At 36.6% G+C, this 17653-nt stretch overlaps 1 protein-coding gene across 1 annotated transcript; it reads right to left on the bottom strand.

The window, feature by feature from the left end:
* Nucleotides 1-4251: 4251 nt before the first annotated feature.
* Nucleotides 4252-7203, bottom strand: LOC104228088 (nudix hydrolase 18, mitochondrial-like). Its single transcript, XM_009780490.2, has 5 exons — nt 6852-7203; nt 6346-6466; nt 5969-6058; nt 5609-5737; nt 4252-5147 (listed from the first exon to the last, which is right to left on the bottom strand). Exons 1-5 carry the CDS (start codon nt 6929-6931, stop codon nt 4758-4760), a joined length of 810 nt encoding a protein of 269 aa, XP_009778792.1. The 5' UTR covers nt 6932-7203; the 3' UTR covers nt 4252-4757.
* Between the last annotated feature and the right edge of the window lie 10450 nt (nt 7204-17653).

The following is a 17653-nucleotide window of genomic DNA, read 5'->3' on the forward strand; positions in this document are numbered from 1 at the left end:
ATTGTTACGCGTGGATCGGGTGGCACGCCGCCATAGGTATATGGTTGGATCGGGTGGCACGCCACCACGGGTATGTTGTTGTATCGGGTTGCACGCCGCAACGGTATTATGTGTGGATCGGGTTGCACGCCGCAACAGCGTGATGTTAAGTACAATCCCCTATATTTATTCTTGTGCGTCTTGTTTCTCATTTTCTGAGGAAGTTTCATAACACCTTTTCGGTTGATTAATTAGTTACATGGGTTGAGTAGTTTTTCCAGAGTTTGTTTTCCTTATGTATCACATTCGAGTTTGTGGCTTTTTGGCACATTGTCGCATCACATGAGACTTTTGGCAATGTCTGGGGTGGCTTATTGCCTGAGCAGCTTATTCTGGTTGAGACAAGATTATTGGGCATCAGATCAGTGCGATTGCATTTTTGTAAAGCGTATTAAAGAGAAAATACCGTTATTTGGTCCATAATGAGGTAATGGTTCTTGTCAAGAGGAGGAACTCAATGAACTATTGACTCGACAATTGGTTATGAATTCCCATACATCTCTTCCGTCATGGCATTATTGCAAGAGTTGGAACATATCTTATATGTGTCATGAGGTGTGTTGTGAGCATCAGATTCATGAAATTTTGGCTATTGTTACCAGAGGATGTTATTATAGACATGTGAGTTATGAAGTGCATAGTGTGGATTCAACAAAGGTATGCAATCATGTATTGGTGCATCATGCAATGATTGATACGATGTTTGTATGATGGAAACATGCCTGGTAGAGAATTCCGGATGTTGGAATTGGGCTCTAAGGCTTATTTGACAATAAAAAAAGGGAGAATCTTCATATTGGCTCGATCTAATGTGCTCAACTGAGTTGTGGTAGCATGGGTAGGTGCGCGAGGTGTTAAATAGTGATTTTAGACAACACCACAGCAATTCTTAGCACGTTCGAGGACGAACGTATGTTTAAGTGAGAGAGAATGTAACGATCCGACCGGTCGTTTTGAGCTCTAGCGCGCCGTTCGGCAGTTTGAGGCCATGAGTAGCTTCATTTCAGGTATTATGACTTGTACGCATGGTCGGAATTGGGATTTCGAAAGTTCAAAGTTGATTTGGAAAGAAAATTCTCATTTCAGAAGTTTTAAATTGGAAGAATTGACTAAGATTGAATTTTTGAGTAAACGACCTCGGTATCGGGATTTGAAGGTTCCAACAGGCATATGATGATTATGGACTTAGGCATATATCCATATCGGGTTTTGGATGACCTGAGAGCGTTTCGGCTCCTATTATGGAAGTTGGCATTTTGGAAAAATTTCATAAATTTGCGTTGAAGTGCATTTCAATATTATCAATGTCCGTTGGGGATTCCAAGTATGGAATAGCTTCGTATGGTGATTCTAGTATTGGGAGCATGTCCGGAAGTAGATTTGGAGGTTCATAGGTCATTATGGGGTCATTTGGCGAAAGTTAGAAATTTAAAGATTTTTGAGAAGTTTGACCGGAAGTGGACGTTTAGATATCGAGGTCGGATACCGATTTCGGAAGTTGGAGTAGGTCCGTAATGTCGAATGTGACTTGTGAGCAAAATTTGAGGTCAATCGGACGTGATTTGATAGGTTTCGGCATCGAATATGGTTGTTTGAAGTTCTAAAGTTCATTAAGCTTGGAATGGGGTGCGATTCATGAATTTGAGGTTGTTTGATGTGATTTGAGGCCCTGAGAAAGTTCGTGCTATATTTTTAGACTTGTGTGGGTATTTGGTTTGGAGCCCCGGGGGATCGGGTGAGTTTCAGAGTAGCTTCGGAGTATTTTGTAAAGAAGTTGGAATTGGTGGTTCTGGCGTGATCGCATTTGCGAGGTATTGGTTGCAAATGCGACTATCGCATTTGCGAGGTAGTGTTCGCATTTGCGAACCTGGGCTGCTGAGGGAAGGATCACATTTGCGAAGAATTGATCATTTTTGCGATGCTTTCCTCTTCGCATTTGCGAAGATTTTGGTCGCAAATGCGACCATGTCGAGGACAATTTGCGACATCTGCAACTGGAGCCAAGGGCTTTTAATTTTCCGGGTCTTAGCCTATTTCTCTCATTTTCCACTTGGACTTACGCAATTTTTAAGAGCATTTTGAGAGGGGGTTCCATCTTCATCAACAGGTAAGTGATTTCTTCTAATTTTGAGTTAAATACAAGATTTATATATGGATTTAGACATGAAAATTTGTAGAAACTTGGAATTTTGAAGAAAAAACTAAAAATTGATATTTTTGGATTTTGCCACGAATTTGGGTATGAAATTAGAAATAAATTATATATTTGAGTTCGTGGGATTATGCGTAAAGTTTATCTTCAAAAATTTTCTGGATCCGGGAACGTGGATCCGAGGGGGATGAGTTGGAACTTGTTGTAAATAGGATTTTAATGAGTATTAGAGTATATATTTATGGAATTGCTCATTTATTGACTAGTTTTGAAGCGTTGGACATCGATTTGAGTTGTTGGAAGGGCTTGGGAGCCGGTTATTGAATTTCGGAGTGATGTAAGTCTCCTTTCTAACCTTATAAGAGGGAATTAACCCCATAGGTGAAATAATACAATATGTGCTTCTATTTTTGGGGGCTACGTATGCACGATGTGACGAGAGTCCATGCATAGCTACTATTATGCTTAAGTTCGAGTAGTCTAGGACCCAAATCATGCTATACTTGCAATGTTTGCAACCTTCTTGTTAACTTGATTGCCTAAATCACATTGAACTTGATAAAGGAATTTTTAAAAGATAAAATTCGTTTTCTTGACCGTTAAATGAGAATTGGTATTTCCTTGAATAATTGCCCCTTAATAAATTCTTGATTTGGTTGTTTAAATGTGTTTATCTTTACATGGAGCGGGCCGAACGCCTCAGCAGATTTAATAGATGCATTTATGGTTCGTGCCATTCGACTCTCGGCAGGGCACAATTTATATTTATCTGTTGGATCGAGCCGTACGACATCGGCATGATTTGCGCATGATTAAATTGATTGCTTTAAAATTTATAATAAATGATATTGCCTCATTGGCCTGAGATAAATTGTTAAATGATGAGAAAGAAATTTGGAGGTATCTTATTTATAAAAGAGTTGCTTACTTACTTCATAATATTGATCTTACAACCGTTCTATATAACCGATGTTTAAATTATATCATTGGCATCTTATTTATAGCTCATAGTAAGTGTCGGAGTTGACCCCTCGTCTCTACTTTTCGAGGTTAGACTGGATACTTACTGGGTACGCGTTGTTTACGTTCTCATACTACACTTGCTGCACATTCTGTTGTGCAGGCATATATATTTAGTGGCTTATGGGCGCAGAGGCACGGCTAAAGCGGGGACTTAGGTGAGTTGCATTCTATGTTATGGCCCGCAGTCAGCAGAGTCTCCTTCAGAGTTGTTTTTATCCTTCCTGTCTAATTGTATTCCAGACAAATGTTGTATTTTGTTTTATATTCCTAGTTGATGCTCATGCACTTGTGACACCGAATTTTGGGGTGATTACGAATTGTTCAGTATTGAAATGGTTAAACCTTTATGATCTACTCTGTAAACGCCATCGTTTACTATTTAAATTAAAGAAAATTATGATTTCAAAATGTTAAAATGAGAACTAAATTAAGTATTTATTGTTGGCTTGCCTGACTGCGGTGTCCGGCGTCATCACGACCTTAAATGGATTTTGGATCGTGACATTATATATACTTGAAAACTCAATTATTTTGTTCCAACATTATATATGCCCGAAAACTATTTTATTCATTTATTCAATTTCTCAAGAAAAGATAAAGATTGATGATTTAGAGGCTAAAATTAGTATTTGGCCACCAAAAGTTTAAAAAATCTAGTTGAATAATTTTTTAAATGCTATTAAATAATTAGGTCACGTTTCTATTACGAACAAAAGAAACATGACTTTATTCGATAAATTTCGAATGACTGAGTAACCATTCAATGGACTCTGGAATGTTACAAATGAGATTAATTTGTGTACTCAAAAATATCAAAGAATGTATAAACCTCAAACAATGAATTAAAGAATGAAGCCAGCAAATTTTGTACATAAAACCCTCTAACTCTCTTTGCCCCTAAATGAACTCATGTCCTCAAATATTTTTACCTCCACAAGAAACCCATTGTCAAGCTTAACCTCTTTCTTCTATTGCTTGAATTCACAGTCAATAGAAGGACTTGGGCGCTAATGTATTATCATTCTTCGGGCAGTAGGTGTGATCAATGCCATTGAGCTTCCAAAATAATCAAGGTTTCTATCAAACAGGATTCTGAGGTTTTTCTTTCTCTTTGCAGATTGAAGATACAGAGATTGAAAGTAAAACCATATATAATATGTCAGTCTCTACATTCATACTAATATATTGGTCAGAGAGTATGTACAATAAGCAGCAAAAGACGGACTATGTACCCTTAAGTTCCTAATCTATTTACACTTAACACAAACTTTCACATACTATCTTCATTCTTGGTTCCTGGATCCTTGAGAATTCTACTGAATAGGCATCCTATCTTGATCCTTGGTTCAAAGTACAATGCCTATTTTTGTTTCTCAGTGGCGGAGCAAATGACCAGTTCACCACGTTTGCAAAACCAGTGCTAACTATATATGTGTGTTGTGAAAATAGAATGATATACATTTCAGAACTCACAACGTCTAAATTCTGGATTCGCCACTAATGCTTCTTAAGCTTGCTGACGTTTCTCCTCTTTCTTTCGTTGCTAGCTGTGAGCAATAATACTTATTCGTTTACTTTCATTGAACATTGGTGCAGCTACATGGCTAATTCCCAGTTCTTCACTGAACAATGTCTCAATGAACATGGAATCGGCTACAGTACTAATTATCTGTTCATCTTCGAAGATTGGGTTGATGCTTGGCCCATCACATGTCAAAGGATTAGCTTCAGCTTCGATTCTTGGTTCTTCATCGTACATTTGGTTAGCGACTGTAGTATCAATGTTTGTCATTGTTTTATCTGACAATTCGTTGAAAGGGCATGATGTCTGAGGCTCTTCTTTGTTTCTATAAGCGAGCTTTGAAGCAAAGACGTCTAACGCCTCCTTCATCCATGGATGCCAACATACTTCTCGCGCTTCATTAAATTTCATCTGCAAATTTAATCAAACACCACATCAAAACACATTCTTTTACTGAAGCTTTCACCAGCATAAGTACGGAATAACTCTGCCCATCAATACTTAGACATATCGGAAATAATCATCTCTGCCTAAAGCTTAGTGAGCAAAGTTACCACATATCAAAACATGCTACTTACAAAGGCAAATCAAGCATCAGGGCAATACACCTCAAACTAGATACATGTATTCAAACTTTATAAAAATTTGTAAAGATATAGGTTAAAAGTATGCCGCGAGTCTATCGGAAACAACCTCTCTATCTTTATATGGTAAGGGTAAGGTTTGCGTACACACTACCCTCCCCCAGACCTCACTTATGGAATTACACTGGGTTTGTTGTTGTACATTTTGGATCTGTCTGCATTATCTAACCTAAGAAATTGATATCAAAAGGATAATAGAAAGATAGCGGAGATCCAAAATTTACAAACCCAGAAACGTCGACGGGCAGTTTTCTCAGGCCAATCATCTAATTCCTCAGTTACAAGCAAAGGTAACATGTGCCCCTCATGAAATGTGCCTTGGCTTTTGCTCCTGAAACTCCATGTACCTAAGTAATCCTGCATTCAACCAGCAATAACAAAAGGCTTATATATACGAGAAAATCAATCAACTAATGTTACATTTTTAATTAATCAGAATCAACTACATGAATCATTTGTATCTATTTCATCAAGGTTCATTTCATTCCAATACTAAATTATCTGTCTTTTAATAAAAAACTAAAGATTTTAAAAATCTCGCGCTTAATCTTATACCGATAATTATAACTTTAAGATGCAGATATGAACCTGAACTTCAACCTCGCCGAGAACCCCAGCTTCCTCAAAGGTCTCTCGTAAAGCTGCATCTTTCAACGACTCATCAATTTCCCAACCCCCCTGTAAATTCATTGCAAAACCAATAATGTCAATTGAGGAATACGAAAAAGGGGCAGCCGGTAGCCCGGTGCACTAAACTACTTTATGCGCGGAGTCCGGAGAAGGGCCGGACAAGAAGGGTCTATTGTACGCAGCCGCATTTCTGCAAGAGGCTGTTTTCACGACTCGAACTCGTGACTTCCCGGTCACATGTTATCAACTTTACCTCAGTTGAGCAGTGATAAAACAATAATCCAATTAGCTAAATCAATAGGAAATTTTGATGGACTTGTTATAGACATGTCTACCTTAGGGAACATTACTCTTGGACTCTTTTGTGAGCTGATCAATAAAAACTCCAAATCATCAATTCTGGTCCCATTATTGGAAGATGACTGATTAGCTTCTCTGTATCTATAAGGAATGCATCTGCACCATATGTAATTTTGAGAGAAAGATCATATCAAGTTCTTAATAATAGCATATAGTATATAACATATAGGTAAGCGTAGCATAAATTTATGTGTAAAATTTATTAAAATTATAACAAATAGTGAATTTAAATCTATAGTTTTAAAAGTATAATTAGTTCAATGCTAAAAATGTTAAAGGCTGAAATCATAGAGTTTAAATCCGACTCCGTAAGAAACTAAGATAAAAAAAAATTAATCCTTGTATCCAAAAACTTCCCCATTTATCTTTTGGTCTTAAACACAAATAAGAAAGATAAAGAAATGAAAATAAAAATAAAAATAACAACCCACTTGAAATATTTTGACTTTCAAAAATAAAAAGAATTAAAAGAAATACGTACCCAACAACTTGACGACAACCTTCATTGTATCTTTGTAAGTCTCTTCCCATTCGGGAGGACATAGAAAATGTTTTAAACATTTGGAAATTCGAAGAATTAAATAAAATCAAACTATAATCTTCTTCCTTAAGAGAAAAGGAGAGAATTCCTCATAAATTTTTTTAAAAAATGGGTATGAACGAGAAGTCAAGTATATGTAGGATTATAATTGGACGGTTATGGAAAGAGAAAAAAACAATGATTTTTTAATTGTCAACTCGCTAAAAATGGAAAAGAGTAGCTATTTTCTTGGGTTAGATCTCCTTCTTTAATATAACAAGTGTAGAAGCTAAATATAAGGAATGCTCTGCTATGTTCATGTGCTTCCACTCTAATAAAAAGGAGGAGAAGAGAATTAAAAAAGAAATAAAAATGGTTAAGTCATGGACACGTGGCTAATCATTAACATACGAACTTTTTGGTATTTTCTCAGAAATCCTCTTTGTATTTAATAATTTATACTAGCGGTAGTCGTGCCTTCTTGTCCATGCCTTAGTCATATACTTTCTTATTTTTAAATTTTTATTACTGTATCATATTTCTTTTGCTTTGATTTTCTTGATATCTTATTACTGTATGTTACTACTATTTTTTTTAAAAAAAATAGTTTTTTCTTGAGATGATTTATCGGAAACAATTTACTTATTTGTTTAATATAGAGGTAAGATTTACGTACACACTATCTTCTTTAAATTCAGATGACACTGAATTTATTGTTGTTGTTATAATATTTGATTGGGGTTGTTGTTGAAAAATCTAAATAGGACCGTTACACTAAAATGTGTTTTCACAATCTAAATTATGATTTCTTTATTAGTAAATTGTTCTTCCAAATACAGCGTGTATTATGTGAAAAATACAAGTAAGAGAAGGTTAACTTGAAGTATTGGCGTCAATCCTTTTTTTTTTTAATTTTTTACTTGGTAGGGTTGTTGCTTATAACTCAAGCTCAAAAGTATAAGTTGCAAGATGCAAAAAGCTCCTTTTCAAGTGACGAGTTTAGGATTAAAAAAAAAATTAAAATAAATAAATAAATATATATATATATATATATATATATATATATATATATATATATATATATATATATATATATATATATTACAGATAATTGGATATCTCTAAACAGTGGAGTAGGCATGTTTCATTATCGAGGTTTTAAAAAATATATAATTAATTCACCATGTAGTAATATATATTTTTTGATGTGTCGTTCTCAGGAGTTAGGATAATTGGATATGTCATATTGACATTCCAACGACAAATAGATTAATTATGAAAGCATATATATACACAGTGCAAAGGACTTTGAAAACAAATATCGCATATAGACAAATATTACACTCCTATAAGTTCATCTTGATGACGAGAGATTATAGTTAAGATAAGATAGCAATAGAGGTGTTCATGGTTCAGTTTGGATCGATTTTTCCCTAAAAAGAAACCAAATCAAGTAAGTCGGTTTTTCAAATATTAGAACCAAACCAAACCAATTAAGTTGGGTTTTTCTCGATTTGGTTTATGTCGGTTTTTCGGTTATTTGTCGGTTTTTCGGCTATTTGTCGGTTTTTTCTTAAATATAAGACATACACTACCAAACACATATTTCGGCGACCACATTTTCAACGTAACACTATCAAATCAATTGCCCTTTGAGAAATCTATTATTTACCAAGATATATTGATGATAATTGAATCAAATAGTGATGAATAATTTAAGGACTCAATTAAAAATATATTATTTTTAATATGAAATAGATTATTACACTTAACAAAAGAAAACTACCAATTAAACTAGAATGTAAAGGTAAAAAACTGTATTAAAAGTGCAAACGATTAATATTTAGTATAAAAATTTTAAAACTTTGTATAAAAGTATACATAAATATAGGTGTAATAATAAATTTAAAAATAGCTATGTATACTCCTATATTCGGTATGGTTTTTTTTTAATTAAAACCAAAACCAAACCAAATTTGATCAATTTTTAAATTTCAAAACCAAAACCAAACCAAACCAAAAAGTATCGATTTTTTTGGTCGGTTTGGTTCGAGTTTTCGGATTTTTATGAACACCCCTAGATAGCATAGATGTAATTGGTCTTCTACCAAAAAGAGAAATAAATGGCGCCATATATACTAGGAAATAAACTTGGGGTTATAATCCACCCCGCTTAATTTATGTGAAAGTGTTTGACTGGGCATAGAACATAAGAAATAAAAAAAGATTGTGGTTTAAAATATATCATAGAAATTTGTGTGGCTAGAAATTATCGCATTTAGAATATGAAAATTTAAAGTTGAATTCAAAAATAAATATAAAAATATATTATTCCTTTTTTGTCGACTAAAAAGAAAAAAATATCACATGGGACGGAAGAAGCATATACTTAATTATATAATGAAGGGGTGTATCGATCTTTAAGTCCATTAAAGCATAGATGTCTAAATAATCTTTTCAGTAAGGGGAGAAATGTAGTAAGTTTAAACAATATTAACTCTTTACTTGAAGTTTAAATACATAGTAGAACTTTTAAAAATGTACTCTATGCTTATTTATTGCTAAGTTCGCATCCATCACTACAAAATAGTTGTGGATGGAGTTATTTGACCAAAAAGTGTAGATCATTGATTAAACAAATTAAATTTCTATAATGAGGGGTTAAACTTAGTTAATAATAATAACTTCAAATCTATAATCGATTAATATAAGTGATGTAGGGTAGCGCTAGAAGAAGATTAAATGCAGCATGCATTTAATGCTTCGAGTCCTTTAAAAAGGAAGGAATGTCAAGAAATAAATAACAGTAAATGACATTAAAGTAAATAAGGAGAATGATTAACCCAATATTGAATGAGGTGGATGATTCCTCCTCCTGACAATGATGGATGAAAGACAAATACTAGACAATTGGGATCCTTCTCGGATCTAATGGAAAAGGTGTGGAATAATAGACAATCGAATCTCTTTAGAAAGGTAACATTTGTATTCCATCTAGACAGAGAACCTGCTTTTCAAAGAATGTTTTTCTCATACAATATTGCATAGCTTTCACATTATCTCTCTTTCTACTTATATGGGACATGCTCCCCTTCAACCCTTAAAGTACAGGTACAAAGAATATTTAGTGGAATATTCTTCTAAAGATCCTATTACAAAAATAGCCTTTACTGCGGCTCTCGATGCTTGACCTCGGCCGTTATCGACTGCTCGGTTATAACCCCCACTGTTTAGGTCTCGACCTCGGCCATATTACTTTTCGTAATGCCACTTTATTCTAAACCTCTTGAAGGCAAATTTAGACCCACACAGTTAGTCCCTCCGCTTATTGAGGTCGACCCTGGACGACCTTGATGAGTGGACGCTGTTAGTTGTGGTCGAGATATTTAGGCAGGCGTTTCGAACAGCGTCGTTCCGGAAGAGGTGGCTACGTGGCACTTTGTGAGTCGTAACCTATGGTTACATTAATTTGGAGTGACGTCATGCGTCATTATTACGCGTTTTCCCGATGTGTTGCAGCATTTCCCGTTCCTCTGTCGTTCAATACTTGTGTTGGGCACTGGCGGTTCGTTTTCTCGGTACTGATGCCCTGATTGTTATAGATAGAGAGATGAAACCCTTAACCTCATTCTTTGCTTTCCCTGACCTTGAAAATTTGTATCTTCTTCTTTTTTCTTCATTTAGAGTTTCTGGTCCTCTTATTTTTACTCATGTACCTCTATTTTTGTTAGTTTCGGTGACTTCTGCTATTCATAGTTCTTCCATACTTATATCATCTTTATATATAAACCAACAAAGATGGTTAATATATCTTCCGATTCTGGGAGGGAAAATGAACATGTTCCCTTGTCGGTGCGTCTGCCTCCTCATAACGATGGGGTTAATACTGCCTCTGAGGATGATAGTTTTCCCACTATGGAGGAAATAATTCCCATGCTGAGAAGGCTAGGTCTGATTTTTCTAAGATGCCCGAGGATGACCTAGAGATCTCAGAGTCGTTGATGGATGAGGTGAGCCTTGATGAGTTTAGAAATAGATTCAAGATTCCCGCTCACATAGACCTCGTTCATGCAGGGCACAATGTGGTGCAGATACACCACCATGGGTACTGCGCTTTTTATGCGTACCCCTTCCACGTCGGTTATTCTTTCCATATCCTTCCTTTAGCCGAGGAGTTCTGCCGTTATTATCGCGTCTACCCTGCCCAGCTTTCTCTCTATATATACAAGCTAATCTGCATGATTTCAAAATATGCGGAGTTACCTCATCTTTTTGTGTAGCCTAGGCCACGCCTCCACCTTTGCATCTCCGTCACTAGGGTGGCAAGTGCCTAGCAGTGAAAATGGATGACAAGGCAAACCGCAGGTTTTGGCTCAACTATCTACGTCAAGACTACGGATGTAGTGACCAATGCAGACGGTTTCCCCGAGGTTTGGATCTACACCCGTATGCATCCGTTTCCCTCTCTCTCCCTTTTTTGTATTTTGCGTTACATCTAGTTTTTGTTACGTTGATACCTCATCTTTTTGTGTAGCTTAGGCCACGCCTCCGCCTTTGGTCGAGGATATCCATGATTGGGTTAGCTAGGTTCTCCCTCATACAGTGGGGTTTATCCTTAAGAAGTTCGGGCCCGCTTCTTCTATGGCCGGTGAGTACCTGTTTTAAATTCTCTGGTGTGGCCTTCTGGTCGCTTGTCCTTAACTATTTTGGGAGGGTCGACCTCCTAATATTTTCTCTCTTGCTTTCAGCCTGAGGATCTTCGAGGAGGTCGAGGGCCCCTACTCCTGCGTTTCGCCAGAAAACCACTGCAACGGAATCTACTCCTATTGTGACCGTGGCCAGGTCTGTCCGATGTTGCGCCCCCTTTTTCTAGCAAAATTGGGTTTATGGCATTTGGGAGGGCAACTCGTTCCCTTTTGGGAATTGGGTTTGAATAGAAGAGTCGCCACCTAATGATTAAAGTGCATTAGGACACTAAGAAGGGTTTGATTTGAGTAACCAGAGATTGGGTAAGGACTTGAAATTTTCACAAGGGGAAGGTATTAGGCACCCCTTAGGATCCACTAGTGTGGTTCCCGGTCAGACTATTGTTGTGAACTTAAGTGCAAAAAACATGTAGGCAAGTAAGGCTTTCAAATAAGAGGGGGTTTTTACATAATGGGTGCAAATAGATAAAGTTAAAAGAAATGAAAGAAAAGTTGAAATTTTGAGAAAAATAGTTTGAAATTTGAAAGTAAACAATGAAATAAACAAGTAAAGGGAAGATGGTCCTAGGTTTATAAACAATATGGATCACCCCACACAATGTCCGGTAATCGCTCCTCGATGAGGGGTTACATGTGACATTATCGCGTGTTCATCATATCCATATCTACCCTTCCCACTCCGTTAAGGTATTAAAGTGCAGATCGGTCTCGTTTACTTATTGCATGCTATTACCCGACCCAATCCTATCAGCCCCAGAGGTACTTGGGACTACTATTCTTAAAAGGGAGGAGAAGTCGGGCTTATTTGTGGTTTCAAAGGTAAAAATACTAAGGCGACAAGCAAAAACATATATATAGCAAGTATGAGGAAGCACATAAACAAATAAGGCTCAAACAGACCTCCAAATCAAAGAAAAGCATATAGTTTAGCATGTCTTACACGTACTAATTAGGGTCTGATTAAAAGTTGGGGCAGACTGATTTATTGCATATTTCAGATAAGAAGCCCGAATCAGGCCTGCCTACTGGTTGTAATTAATAAAATCTGATTCAGTTTATAAACTATCCTATGGCTTGCCTAAGTGTTAGACGAAAACCTATAGGCATGATATCTACTGATTTCAGAAAAGATGAAGTATACTGATTTTAGAAAAGGTTGTCAGTTATTTAGGAAAGACGAGTTTTGACAAAAGATCATAAATTCTGCAGACGTTAGACAATGATTTTAGATTTGTAGGCGAGTGAGACGTTTCAGACTTGGTTATTAATTCCTATAGGCATGTTTTCTAGGCGTTGTTGATTTTAAACACTTTTACAGACATAGAAAGAGTGCAGAAATCCTATAGGCATGGCATCTAAATGTTGTACTTCGTTTAAACCTATGAACATGATATCTAAATGCAGTTAGATATTTAAGCCCTATAAACAGGTTTGCCTAGTGACAGATGCATATGCAGGATTCAGATTTCTAATTAACTATGAGCATGGTATCTATATGAGAGATGCAGAAATTTAATTATAGGCATGATATCCATATGAATGCAGAATTTCATAAACCTATAGGCAGGATATCTATATGGGTGCAGAATTCCTTATAGGTATAGTATCTACATATGAAAGTGCATAATTCTTATGGGCAGGATATCTATGTGATATGCAAAAATCAAAAATTCCCTATGAGTAGGATATCTACCCCTTTTACATACATAGTTATTTCCCCCTTTTATCACTAGCCATCCCCGATAGTTTATTACAAAGTTATTACAGTCCAGAGAAATAAAGTAAAGAAAATACATCAGAAATTAAAAGTACAACCAAGGAGAGCCTGATTCAGACTTCATGTCTGAAATATGAGGTAAACCAACTCCAAAGATCATGATCCAAAGCCTTTCTCCCATTTGAGTGTGTCAAAGTTCCCTAAGAGCCTCGAAAGGACCCCGGGCAATGCTCACACCCAAATGTATTATCAAATTAGGACAAGTGCAGTGTGAAAAGGCCAGCCCTCAGGTGTCCAAGTTCAGAGGGAGCTCAAAGGGTCCCAAGGCAAGGCTCACAAGAGGGGGGCAGAACTTAAAGACTAAGAGAGAGTGCAAGTGCAGAAGTGAAATTCTGAAAGGGGAAAGGGAAAAGGGAATAACTTAAAATCAGTGCACATAGGGGTATAGGGGAGTGGGAAAATTTGCAAGAACACAAGAAGAGCAGGCTGATGGGCATACCCAGCAATGGGATATGCTGGCACACCCTCCAGCCTGTTTAGAGGTTAAGACCCCATTGGTTCAAAACTCAGTTCATGGACAACAACTCATATTATCATGCCCTAAGTCACCATTCACAAACACATAGGGGTGATGGGATAGGGAGCAAAGATTCACAACAGGAACAAACAGTAGAATATAGGCATACTAAGCTAAATGTCGAACTCTGCAGAAAACAATAAAGTAGACATGGATACAAAGATTGTAAGTAAACACATTGGTGATGCTGAAACTTAAATTAGGACATACCAGTTTCAAAGAAATAAGTAGAAAAAGCAGTAGTCTTGTAAAAGCCAAAGTGCAAATAGGAAGACAGAATACTATAAGTGTGAGTTCAGAAGAGATTGTGAAATTGTGAAGTGTGAAGTGTGTGAAAAGGGTCGTGCCTTTTATAGTGTAGAAAGTAGGCAAAAATATGGTAAGAAAATAGTTTGAAAACTGATTGTCAATCAATTACACAAGGCTTCCCTTAATTAAGGGATTCAGATTCAAAACGAGTAAAACCATTTAAGGAAAGGAATTGAATAAACACATTGTGTAAAGCATGCAATTGAGGGCAAATACATAAAGGTTATTTAAGGACAGGGTTTTGAAAGTACACGGTTTGTGCAAATAAGGTAAGGGAGTCAATTAACAGCCAGTAAATCACTAGGTCTGAGATTTGGTATGAATGAACCAAGTCAGAAAAGATGAAGAAGGGTTTTACTTAAGTCGAGTCATAGAGGAAATCAATAAAAGATGGAAATAAATCAATCAAGCTATATTCAGAAGGAAGTTTGCACTAATCGCAAATTTGAAAACCATTTAGAGGAAAATTCGTCATATATAAGGAGCATGTGAGCTTGAAAGAAGACTGTCGTGTAAATTAGTAGAAAAAATCCAGTGTAGAAGAGTTTAGCAAAAAGTTCAGCATTGTATGAAAACAAAGGTGTCCAAACTCAGTTCAGAGACTCAAAGTCAGTCTAAAAGAGTTAAGGTTTCTAAAATAAGATCCTAGTTCAATCAAACCTCAGCAGAATCCCCAAATTCCAGGGTTTCCACCTTGAGTCAAGTACAGAGATGAAGAGGCAAGTAGTCGAATCGAAACATGTTTAGAGGTTTCAGAAAAAAACTGAAACTTTTAACATGCTTCTTCTAGCAACATAACTCATGAATTGCATGTAAATACAGTAGAGGGGTTCAAAGCAAACAGAGTAAAGAAACTAATTCGAAATACGATGAGAAAAGACTGATAAGAATAGTAGAAGAAAGCATGCTTAAGAAGATCCTTTTAAAAGAGACTTAAACAAAGTTCAATAGAAGAAAAATAGTAAGACCACTTAAGAACACGGTAGAAGAATACAGTAGGCGAAACATACCAGAACATAGTAGAAGAAAATAGCGGGACATAGTAGAAAAGCATACAAGAACATAGTATAGAAAGCACAGTAGAAGAACATAAAAAAACGGAATATAGAAAGCACAGCAGAAGAACATACATGGTAGAAGGAAAATATAGAACACAGTAGAGGCAAATACACACACAAAAAAGGAAAATAAAGTCAGAGAAACACTTAAGCATTTTAAAAAAACGCTAGATCGTAAAAGAAAGACTTTGAAAAGTAATTTTTTTTGAAAGAAAAGTTAGGAAAATCGTTTGAAAACTCAAGTAGGACATAGATAAACAACAAATCTAAAGAAAAAATCGGAGAGAACCTCGAAGGGTTAGGGTTTCGGTAGAACCCTAGAAATGAGAAAGGCTTTGAAAGGTCACCGATCTGAGTCAGAGAGATCAGAATCAGGCTCAAAACACCATGGTATGCCGGAGCAACGCCGACGATGACTCTGGAACCTTGAATCGGCAGAGGTCTGGGTGCAAAACTTTGAGGCCTGGCCTCGAATCTTCAGGTATCAGGTGTGTAAGAGCAATGGGAGGTGAGTATAGGGCCCTCACAGCTTGGGAAGCCATGGTTTCCGGTGGGTTTCGAGGTGGAAGATGGTGAGAGTCGGCTAGGGTTAGGGAAAGTTCGAGAGAGTTTGAGAGAGGAGAGGGGTTTCAGAGGCGGCGGGTGAATGAAAAATGATTTTAGGGTTGGAGTGTTTGTGAATTAAAAAAGGAAAGGGGGAATTGTGGCCATTGATCAAAATGATCAACGGCCTAGATCAAAAGGGGAGTCGGGCGAGTTGAATTAAACAGGTCAGGGGTTTTGATCAACGGCCTAGATCAAAAGGGGAGTCGGGCGAGTTGAATTAAACGGGTCAGGGGTCGGGTAATTTAGCAATAGGTCCGGGTAATTTGAAATTGCAATTGGGTTCAATTGGGGTTGATTTGGGCTACAATTGAAATGAAATAGGGTTAGTATTTAAATAGCCACTTTTTTCCTTTTCATTTTATAAAAAATAGTAAATGATTTCTGGAAATAAATTAAAGGTACTAAATTAATTAACAACATAGAAAAATAAAAAAATACTGGAATTAATTTTGTAATTATAAATGCAATTAAATCTTACAATAGGCTAAAATTGCAATTATATGCAATTCAACTTTGAAAATACTAAATGAATTTGTAAAAATGTGTAAAAATTACCTTAGCTATATTTTGGTATAAATATGAGAATAAAATAAGTTGATCACCAAAATGATAATTTGAGAAATAATTATTGGTTTTTTTACTGCTAAAATAGGGCAATAAATTGATCTAAAAATCTTTAAATAAAATTAGGAAAAATACTAAAATATTTGGACACACTTATATATGCATACATATGCTATTTTGAAAGTATTTTGCATATTAAAAATATATAGGGAAAAATTGGGTATCAACAGCTGTCCCGCTTTACTCGGGAAAGATGAAAGAGTTGTCGGGTAAAGATATGATGGCCAATTTTGACAATGGCCAATTTTGGTGGAACGAAATGGTTTGAAGAGGTTGGCCGTGCTCTGGCTCATGAGCTGCCTACATATCCTTGGTCTTACAGGAATCAGGTTATATGTAGTTCAGGATCCGTCGGCGGAGTATGCCAATAGAGACCCTTTCAAGAACGAGCACAATATTCAGATCGGGATGAATGGTTAAGGTCTAACAGGGGTGCGGGAACTGGAGCGAGATTGCTCCTGCTGAGATAGTCGTTGCTTGCCGGTTTACCTGCAAATAAGCAATATAAGCATATATTGTGCGTAAATTTAAACATGATGCAAGTTCTCGTCGGACCATGAATGTTGTCTTTGGACGGTTAGGATGACGTCCTCAGACCATGACGTCCTGGGCCATGAATCATATAATAAAGGATTCGCAGGCTATGAAATGATGCTCTCGGGCTATGAGAATGATGCCTCCGAACTATGATACCTTTGAATAATGCTATGCAAAAGATAAAAGGGGTTCTCAGGCCATGGCATGGCGTTCTCGGGCTATGAAAATGGTGCCTCCGAAAAATGATTCCTTTGGATAGATTGGTGATCATTCAGCCCATGAGATGTAGAAGGTGGCGATCTTTCAGCCGATGAAGTGGCGATCTTTCAGCCGATGCAAAATGTAAGTGACGTGACGATCTTTCAGCCATGCAGAATGTAAATGAAGTGGCGATATTTCAGCCCATGAGATGCAAAAGGTGGCGATATTTTAGCCGATGAAGTGGTGATCTTTCAGTCGATGCAAGATGTAAGTGAAGTGGCGATCTTTCAACCATGCAGAATGTAAATGAATGGCGATATTTCAGTCCATGAGATGCAGAAGGTGGCGATATTTCAGCTGATGAAGTGGTGATCTTTTAGCCGATGCAAGATATAAGTGAAGTAGCAATCTTTCAGCCATGCAGAATG

Source organism: Nicotiana sylvestris, chromosome 6, assembly GCF_000393655.2.
Source record: "Nicotiana sylvestris chromosome 6, ASM39365v2, whole genome shotgun sequence".
Taxonomy (NCBI): Eukaryota; Viridiplantae; Streptophyta; class Magnoliopsida; order Solanales; family Solanaceae; genus Nicotiana; species Nicotiana sylvestris.